This window comes from Juglans microcarpa x Juglans regia, chromosome 2S (assembly GCF_004785595.1).
Source record: "Juglans microcarpa x Juglans regia isolate MS1-56 chromosome 2S, Jm3101_v1.0, whole genome shotgun sequence".
In the NCBI taxonomy this organism is placed as follows: domain Eukaryota; kingdom Viridiplantae; phylum Streptophyta; class Magnoliopsida; order Fagales; family Juglandaceae; genus Juglans; species Juglans microcarpa x Juglans regia.
Genome location: NC_054597.1, coordinates 21382872 through 21393649, shown reverse-complemented (window position 1 = coordinate 21393649; position 10778 = coordinate 21382872). Strand labels below are relative to the sequence as shown.

At 38.4% G+C, this 10778-nt stretch overlaps 1 protein-coding gene across 1 annotated transcript; it reads left to right on the top strand.

The window, feature by feature from the left end:
• Positions 1 to 4892: 4892 nt before the first annotated feature.
• On the top strand, positions 4893 to 6458 carry LOC121253466 (putative pectinesterase 63). The gene is made up of 4 exons (XM_041153479.1): positions 4893 to 5411; positions 5507 to 5713; positions 5816 to 6042; positions 6153 to 6458. The coding sequence occupies exons 1-4, from the start codon at positions 4893 to 4895 to the stop codon at positions 6310 to 6312; spliced, it is 1113 nt and encodes a 370-aa protein (XP_041009413.1). The 3' UTR covers positions 6313 to 6458.
• The last annotated feature ends 4320 nt before the right edge of the window (positions 6459 to 10778 follow it).

Here is a 10778-nt window from a genome sequence, read left to right as displayed (position 1 = left end):
TCAAGTGCCCAAAGCGTTTATTAAGTCATGTTGTTGCCCCTTCCATAGCTTGTATCAAATAAATCAAAACTGAATCTTTATCCTTCAAGCCCATCTTGAATGTTGGGATCTTACTAGACTCATCCCAAGTAGATTGCATCAATCATTGCATTGTCTCTTTGAACTTCTTAGCTCTTGAATTTGAAATTTGCGCATCTGGAACTTGCAAATGATATTTAAGTCTAGGTCCATCTTAATGCCCATCAAACTCCTACTCCCATAATAATTAATTATGAACACCACTAAGTCTCAAAATAAACCGCAACCTTCCAAAAATACCCAATCGACAAAGCAAAACAGAATTATTGAATAAAATGCTTAGATAACCAAAGTACCCTCTTTGTATTTATTCCACTATTCTCACATAGCCTTATAAATGATTTCTAGTCTTGATCCACAGCTATACCATCAAAATTATCTGAAAAATGTTATTACACCTGAAATACCTATTTTAATACCTCAAGACCTAAAATTCTCATAACCTCGAAAATACCATCACTTCCCAAATTCCTCAATATCCGCTTAATATCTTCGACTAAGATATTAAATTCTAACTTATTTACTATTGAAATCAAACTATAAAATTTAATACTAGATAATATAATATAATAAAAGTAATATACTTTAAAACCCTAATTATCTTCTATAATAATATTTATACTTAAAACCAAGTCTTCACATAGTAAATTAAAGAAAACCAAGTCTTCGCATAGTAAATTAAAGAAAACCAAGCCCAACGTATAACCAGGGGTATTTTGGGAAATATTCATATAATGCATGGGTACAAAATATAATAAAATTTTGCACTTACTAATCACTTGAAAAATTCATATTTTAGAAAAAGAATATTACTAATAATATAATTCAAAACTTTATCTATTTTCTTTATAAGCTATATAATTTAAAAAAAAAAACACAATACTAACACAAACTTTAGGTTAATTTAGAACCCATCTAAAGGGATGGTGTTTTAGAAAATACCTATATGCGTGGGCTTATTGGGAAAAACTATGAAAGCAAAAGGAAAACTGAGTTGTGAAATGCTCTAGACCAAAACAATATGCGACTGAGGATTCCAATACTCACCGAGAGAGGAGGCGCAGCACAAAGAGCAGGGAGGTGTGCGACGGTTGTAGGTGGTCATGCGGCGGCATTGCACTACGATCAGAGAGAAAGTTATGAGAGAAAGAGGTAACAGAAAGGAGACTGTGGGGAAAAAGCAATGAGATGTCGTGGTCTCACCTAGAGGAAAAGCAACTGGGTGATGGGAGGTGGTCGGCAGTACCTTCTCTACAAGTGGAAGGCTGCTATCGTCGCTAGGCTTCACTGTCATGGCTGGTGGCACCTAATGGAACCGAGAGCTAGGGAACAAAAGATGCTCTACTTCGGGGAGATCAAATAAGGGACAGAGTCTGAGTGTGGGCACAGTGGTGCAAGGCAATGCTGTGGAGTTGCTGCCTCGTGGGTGCCGGGGAGGGGGTGGTTTTCGTGGGTTTGTTATCGGTTGTTCCCATGGTGGTACCCGGTGGAAATGGGGTTGTTGGCATGAGGGAGCATGTAGTGGGTTGGTTTCCATTTGAGGACACCGAGGGGCTGGGCCATGGGGGCTGTCCCATCTTGCTGCAGCTAGGCACGACTGGTCACTTCCAGCGGTGGTCTGGTGAGGTGTTGTGAGGCGGCTGGTTAGTAGGAGGCTTGGCTTCAGTGCTTGGTGGTTCACAGCAATGGTGTTGCCTTATGGTCTAGGACCGTGGGTTTTTGGGGCGAGGGTGAGAAACTGATGTGAGGGAGAGGGAGACAGTCTGCTAAGAGTGAAGTTTCTGAAAGTGAAGAAAAAAGAGATATGGTTGAGAAGTTGAAGAAAAGGGGGAGTGAGATTCAGAACAAGCAAAAACTGAAAATCAGAGAGGGAGAGAGGAAAAAATCCTCAGAGGAGGAAAAAAAAAAGAAAGGAAAACAAAGGGTTAAGGCTAACCTTACCTGAAAATGATGCCGTAATACTCATTTGGGAAGAACAAGTTTAGACTTGGGTTCTACAGGCAGTTTCTCCTCCATCGAAACTCCTTGAGTGATGCACAGCAGTGCCATGAGAAGGCTAAGAGCGACGCTGCCGTGAGAACCACCCAGACGATGCTCTAGTGTTGCCTAGTACAAACCCGCAAACCATCACGCACGACCAATGCACCCCAACGCCTCTCTCTCCTTTGCTTTAACCCCACGACAATGGAGCAATGTCACTGCCCACCCTCCATGCACCTCCCTCCTCCAGTAGCACCTTCAAAAGCCAACTACCGAGAGCCTCTGTTTTAGCCACCCTCTGTCTAGCCAAGCCAATATTTCCTGCATGAATAACCAAAAAACTAGCCCCTATTTTATTACTACACAAATAGAGCCAATTTCTTGCTCAGCCCACCACCTTGTATTGTTGCAGTACCACCATTGGAAGGTTCCCACATTTCCAAATGTCTAGTGAAGACAAGGATGAGCCACCTTGTCACTGCCGCATTACTACACCCTCGGTGAGTATCCCGTGCGATCTCTCTCCCTCTCACGGCTTACTCTCTTTCTCTCTCCATGTTTACTCTCTCTCATCTCTTTCTCTCTCATCAGTACTCAGCCGCTCACCTTCCACATCGCCTAACCACCCACGACCACCGCCAAGCCCCTAGCTCCTCTGCACGCCTCCCTCTCACTTGGTGAGTTTTGGAGTTCTCAGCAAGTTGCACGAATTTTGTCTTTCGTAAGCCTACTTTCTCCTCTTATAGTTTCCGTTTTCAATCCTTCTGAAGTGCATGCAACATTTCCTTTAATTACTAAAATACCCTTAGATCCTTTCTAAGTTGTGTAGCCTTTCGAGAAACCCTTTTGATTAAATTACACTCCTTTTTAAAGAATATCTTTTGTACTCGACTTTGTTTTGCTAACAAGGTTTTTTTTTTTTTTTCAAAGAGAATAAATGAAGTTTTAATTGTATTTTTTTAAAATTGTTTAAAATTTTAGTTTAAGTCGTTTGAATGAAATTTTTACAACTGATATTTATAATGTGTTACTCAAAAAGGTTAAGTGGTCATTCATGAGTTTGGAGAGTAATATTTTAAGACACCGGGTTATGAGAATTTTAGAGTTTTGGAAAAAATAGGTTATTTTCGTATTTTAGGCTTAATTATTGAAATACATGGTTGATTGAAAATTTACGGAAGTACGTAAAATTTTTTATAGTTGACAATTGATTTTCATTCAGTACGTTTGTGGAAAGATTCAGAAGGGTTAAGAAGTCCAAATAAGCAGGATTCCTATACTAGGCTTTACACGAATTGTATAGATTGAGATTGACTTTTTGAAAATTTTGCATGTTTTGTTATGTAACGAGAACTTAGGATAAACAACCCAGTCGTTTATTTGCTTTACTCATGAAATCTCTATAAAAGAGCAAAAAAAAAATTTCTGACATAAGCTTTATTTTATCATGTCTCTGAAATGTGAGAAAATGAGTGAATGCCTTTTGAGCAACCTATAGAAAGATGTTTTGACTTTTGTTTTCATTATGTGAGAATGATCTGAATATGTTTTGATACTCGATTTCGTTTTGATATGGTATCTGAAAACTTTTGGCATGGTGTACTGATTTTGTATTTAACTCCGCTTTGCTATGTTCTGCTCTGTTTTATTTGGGTTGGTACCAACTCCTCTGTCTCTAAGTGCACCCACTTTGAAAGTAAGGTGGTTTTTATGTGGTTTTTCGTGTGTGCACAATCGAGGCTCCGAGAATAATAATTGAAAGATTTCACCTCTGTCCCTACCCGGTTTGGCCATCGGGGATAGTACAACCCTACCATAGGGGTTAAACATGGTCTCTACTTTGTGAGATGCTCTATTTTGATGTGATGATGATGCTCATGTTATATTATGCCAAAGTACTCTAGTTTTCTGTGTCTTAAAATCATCGTTTTGTTACATTTGAAAACATGTTTAGTTATGTATGATAGCTCTGGAGAATAATTTGTTCTACTTACTGTACTTTCTTAATGCTGATGTTCGCATGCTATCATATGTCTTCTGCTTACTGAGTTGTTGATAGCTCACTCCTTATTTCTATAATATTTTTCAGATAATTTTGATGGTTCAGTTAGAAAACAAGAGTAGAAAGTTTTAGCAAGGTGTAATGATCATAGAGGAATACGTGTCTTTTGGTACTATATTTATTGGTTCATCTTTAGTAGAGCTATTGTTTTCGGTTATTTTGGTATGTTAAGTTATGGGTATTTTTGAGTCTTTGGTGAGTTTTAATTTATTTTATTGGGGATTTTCTTTAGTGTCCATATCAAGGAACATGGATATTTGTGTTGAATATTTTATGGAGTTTCAAGATTATTTATAGTTGTGATATTAAAATTGATATTAAGTAATAAGAGTTAACTTTCCGGACCTCGGGACCGGAGAGTTACAGTTAACCCCCAAACAACATCTTGTTTTGTCTACAGAGCTAAACTCACATACAATACATATACCCCGACATTGTAGTCTTTTGGTTCTAGAAAAGCTCTCTCCAAATCCTAAAATGCCCCAACCCTAATCCTCGTATACTTTTTTCTCACCTACGATAATAAAGCTTTAATCATTGAAATTATCCTTTAAAAGGACAATGGCATTTTGGTTGTTTCTCGAGCGAGTAGGGGCATTTCAATGACAAACAAACTGAAGAAACTAAAATCCCCTCGAAAATCACGTACAACTTCACATACTCTGGTACCCATGGTCTGTTCGTTGCTCTTTTATTTCTAGTATAAATAAAATACAAGCATATGCATGCAGCACGCAGCGAGAGAACTTACATTTTCAATCCATCATTCGAAATGGCTTTGAAACTCAGAAATTTGGCAACTCAGCTGTTGTTTCTAGCGACATTGCTCGTTCTCCAGCTCGTGCCAACAGCTTTATGCCATGCCAACCAGACTGTGGCATCGGATCCAGAATCAAACCTAGACGCATGGATTGCGCTAAACATGAAAGAGTACGAGGAGGCTTCAAAGCACACCCTTTTCAACAACGCCCTAATCGCATCCCTTAGCAAAGCTTCAAGGAAGATCATCAAGGTCAGAAAAGATGGTGCTGGAGATTTCAAGACGGTGACCGACGCCGTTGAGAGCATTCCGTCAGGAAATACAGACCGAGTGATTATATATATTGCTGGCGGTACGTACAAAGAAAAGGTAGTCGTCGATAGGTCGAAGCCCTTCGTGACGTTCTATGGGCAACCGGGCAATATGCCCACCATAACGTATGACGGTACAGCAAAGAAATACGGAACCTGGAAAAGCGCCACTGTGGCCATTGAGTCTGACAACTTCATGGCAGTCAATATTATCTTTGTGGTGCGTTTTTGCATTGCTTTTCTTTTTTATTTTCTTAGCAAATATTATAAAACGTTTGTTTATAATACTATCTTTTTTGTGGATGGTGTTTACAGAATTCATCTCCAAAGCCAGATCCCAGAAAATCCGATGGACAGGCAGTGGCATTGAGGATATCAGGGGACATGGCAGCATTCTACAGTTGTAGGTTCATAGGATTCCAAGACACCTTGTGTGATGACCGGGGTAGGCATTTGTTTCAGAGCTGCTACATCGAAGGGAGTGTTGATTTCATATTTGGAAATGGAAAATCCCTCTACAGGGTAAGCTGCAAAAAAATACCAAGCCATCCATATTTCTAGAGCTGCTAATAATTTATCATCTTATATATGCATGTATTAAGTTAAGAATGTATAAATATGCAGGACACCACCATAAAATCGGTTGCAGAGAAATTGGGTGTGATCGCAGCACAAGATATGAATGGCAAATCAGGGGACAGCGGGTTTGTATTCGTCCATTGCAAGATACAGGGGACTGGCGATATGTACCTCGGTCGAGCTTGGAAGGAGACTTCTCGGGTTGTATTTGCCTATACATACATGGGCAGTAACATCAATAGTGGCGGTTGGATGAAGTCTCAGCACCAAAAGTAGGCATCCAATTACCCATCAATAGTAGTGCAGTTTTCTTCAACATTTTCTTCATGTTATTAATTCACAAAGGTATGGCGTATTAACATGATTGCATGATACATTGTAGGAATGTGTTTTATGGAGAGTACCAATGCTCGGGCCCAGGGTCAAGTGCCTCCAACCGCAAATTTGGAAAGACTCTTTCTGACGATCAAGTAAAGCCCTTCTTGAGCACCACTTTCATCGGAGGAAACCAGTGGCTTGTCCCAGTTCCCAAGATTGCTTAAAAACTCATTACAATTTGCCAAATGCATAACGGCAACTTTTCTCTAACTGGATATAAACATCCAATACATTCATACAGTTGCATTTAATTTTCTCCTTTTTCTAACACTACATTTACATTATTTATTTCAGTATAAATAGATAAATTCCATAATTACTATGATGTGATGCATGTATAGTATATTATATAAATATATTTATTTACTAATATTATGGCCAACGAAATTACATATCTCAAAATCCATAATAAACCCAAAAGTTCTATTTTGTTTGTAGTACTAATCACGTATAACCCTGTCAATTATCAATGTATTAGTCACTAATTAGCCAATACATAAAAATAAATAAAAGAAACAAAGAAATAAGCTTTTGTAACACCCTGTCCCTCTAAGCTAGAAAAGTTAGAGAACCAAATACTACTAAGCTCAAAACATCACTTTCATGAACCAGGAATGAAGAATTCTATACATTTATAATTTGAGTACTTTTGTGACGCCCCCAACTTCCGCTTGGGATAAAATGGAGACGTAGAGCGTCGGGATATGAAACACAAGGTTACATACTCTCGTACCTGACAGTTATTATGCAATGCATCCTAGTATGCAACTAGAAGTATGCAATAATCGCAGAGGAAATAAATGTGAAAGTATATCTTACGCCAGAATAACTAAGAACATCACAATTCATTAGTGATAATCAAGTTCAAAGTACCAAATGTAACGTAATCTTAGTACAACTAAGGGTCAAAGTCAAATTATCCGATTCATGTGTTCTAAAGCACGAAGGATTTGGACTATAAATATCAGGATTAAATCCAATCTCCTCTCAAGGCCTGGCTCCTCCTCAATCAGTCAGATCCAACGCTTCATCTAGCTCGCCCTCCTTGAGACTTGACACAATTTCTCTCATTCCAAGTAGAATGATAGTAATCCCACAAGGGGTGAAATTTATTCGAAATCTCAGTAAATTAAACAACCAATGTGCACAAAGATAAATTAAGCATGAAGAATGATAAATATGCAATACATGAGATGCAGAAAAATCATGTCTCTCATCTATTGCCTTAACATTTTTAGACTAATGGAGACACAAGTTTTCATTCAATGAACATTTTTACTTCCATAAAAATTATTAACAATTCATATAACATCATAAAATGTGGTAACGTCACAGTTCCCCCATATGCACTTTGAGTACCTGTCGGTGTCTGTAGTATAACTCATGTTGAGACTACGTTGTCTATAGACTCATTCTCAATGCATTGGTAAATATATCATAGCATCATAACGTGTACACCTACCAACATTAGGTGTCATAACATATTGATTTCGTTCCGGTGTTCTTTAAAAAAAACCAATTTGAAGCTCGTTGATTGTTCTTTGTCAACTCAGAAGTTACCACTCCATTATTAAACACTCTAGAGTGGACATAGGAGTTCTACTTGGATAATTCTCCATCCTAGCCTTTGGGGTCTGACAAAAATTATTTCCATACTATACTTGAAAAATATTTTTCATGACATGTGCATATATGACAACCTTTCATGTAAAACTAACATTTATAGATGCAATATGCAAGAATGATAAAAAAAATATCACATGTCATGTAAATATGTACTCAATGTATTATATAAAATGATATTTTATACAAAAAAATGATAATTAAAATATGAATAAAATATTTGTCAATTATTCATAAATAATCTATGAACGTATAAGTTAGATGCCAACCTACAAACTTCCTGAGTAATTTGAGAAAATGTCATAGCTGCTGAAATCAAGTGTGTACTAAGTTAGGATTAATAATACTATGGTTGAGGTTCAAGAACAAAGGGTTCAAAAATAGATATTTACAAAAATACCCCTAGTCCTTCAAAAATTGCTGCTAAGATCCTAATTTTTCACTAGTTGCAAAAGAACTCCAAATTTAACCAAACTTCATATTTTTGGCATTCTAAAACCATATATACCATTAGTTTAAAAAAAATAAAAAATAAAAAAGTGGAACTTGCTCAAACAATCCCAACCTCTAGCACGCACTCTAGTTCAAACCAACACTTGAAAAAAAAGTTTGCCATGCAAACTAAGATCAAGATCAAGAAGACTTACAAATTTAATGGCCTTCTAAGCACTCAAGACAACCTTGCTGATCAAGAACGTTTCACTCTATTGCTCTCTAAGGAGAAAAAAGTGCTCTCAAGACTCAAGAGAAAACTTGGAGCTGAGGTGTGGAGGAAATGAGGAAGTTAGGAAGGTATTTATAGGCTTCAAAAGGGGGAGGAGACGTTGGCTTTGGTGCAATGTGACTGGATGAAGTGGGTGGTGCATGTAACGCCCGTCCTTGTGGTGGGACTTTTTATAAAATATTTTGATAAAGGACGATGGGAATTACTTTCCGATTTAAAACTTTTTGCTTCTTCCCAGGGTGCAAGACTCTACGTTTACAAATAAAATGTGCTTTTACAATAAAAGAGGTTTACAGCGAAAAACATCAATTTTAATAATAAAAGGCATCTCTTACATTTAAATGCTTGTGCCTAGACTTCCATGCTTTTCCCCATGGCGGTGTCCGTCCCGACGCGTACTTCATTTCCTTCCTTGTGAGGGGGGAGGGACATGCATAAAAATTAAAATGAGTCGAAGACTCGTAAGCATTACTTCATGCAGTTAAAATATAACAACGTAGGTTTTTATTCATGCATTCATCATTCGTACATACTATAAATACATGCATGCGTGCATACGTGTGTTCATTTGAAAACGTCACTGGACGGGGTTTTCCTTTCTTTTCGTAAAACGTGCCACCCGTCAGTGCTTTCATTTCTGCAAGAGTGCAGTACCTTCATTTCTTAAAGTGCATTCGTCCATGTGTACATACATACATACATACATTCTTTCTTTTCACTTTCATAGGCCATTGCACACTGTTACACCCCACGTGCTAGGGTTAGCGGCCCTATGGCCGATGGATTCGGCCGTGGCCACGGGTTGGAATCCCATTTCGTTTGGGTGCAGCACTGGGTGAACAACCAGTACTACTGCCCGGTATTGCAATCTGCCCAGTCATTCATTGGGTATCCCTTTTCATTCATTCATGTGGCCGTTACGTATCTTCAAAAATTTCATGCTTTCCTTTCATTCATTCTTTCATTCATGCCAGCTCTAAAGAGCTAGAGCTTTCATTCGGTTCTTTCTTTCATTTAACATGAGAAAACATTTCTTTTCGTGAGAAAACATCATTTGATGAGCATGGGCTTGAACATCCTCTTTCATGACATCCACGAGCATCATCTCATGGCATTCATAAAAGTATCAGTTCGTACTGTTCATAAAACATAGAGCACGAGCTCAAACTTCGCCTTTCGCGGCATCCGTAAGCATCACCTTGAACGTCGGCCTTCGTGGCGTCCACGAGCATCACCTCGTGGCGCTTGCGACAGCGTCAGTCCGTGGGATCCGTGAAGGCGTCGGCTCAAGCTCGTCTTTCGTGCATTACATCAGTTCGTTTTCTTAGAAAATACGTACAATAGATACATCTTATAGTCATCCATTCGTATGCGTACAATTAATAACTTTGGGTGCGTAAAAATGGGCTTTCATGGAAGGGTCGTACGTACATATACATTCGAAAGCATGGCATCTTCTTTCGTGAACATTTTCTTTAAAGAGAAGAGCTTTTCGTTTTCTTTTCATAATTTCTAGAAAACTCTAGAAAGGCATGAACGTAATACTTACCTGGACTCCATGCTACTTTCATACCATGCAGTCCATTTATGCTTGTGTCAGCTGGCAACCTACATCCATACATAACCTTAACGTCATTCTCTATCTAATACATAAGCAACTTAGACTATAAATAGAGCTACACTTCACACGGAACACTCTCCTTCTATCCCGTGCACTTACGTGCCCTTTACTATGTTAAACCCTTTGGAGACCACTATGGTCACCACATCTTCCAACTCAACGTCTTGCCTCGAGTGCTCATTCATTAAAGTGAACCCATGATTCACCTTAGAATTAAGACACTAAGACATTCGTCTTATTCTCTTTTTTTTTGAACTCATCTTGATGCAAGACTCAGACCAACTAAGTCATGCATCCCAATCCTAGACGATACACCCGTCACTACCTCCATACATCCTAGCCCATACTAATCCTCATTCTCATCCATACAAATCACACGGCTCTAAGCCAACTCTGAGGCTTAAGCATTGTGTAACTATGCTCAGGACAGACTACCCATTACATATGGTGAATCCGTCTGGTACACGTGTCTCACCAGATTACACATGTACCTTACCCCTTTATCACCTAAGATCAACATATAACATGTTGATCACCTGCTCGTAGGGATGAGGGCCATATTCTGATACCAACATTCTCTTGACCCGGCTAGCATGACTCTTCATGCTATTTGTCCCTTCTTACAATTCATCCCAACGCTTGATACGATAAAACTCCATTTA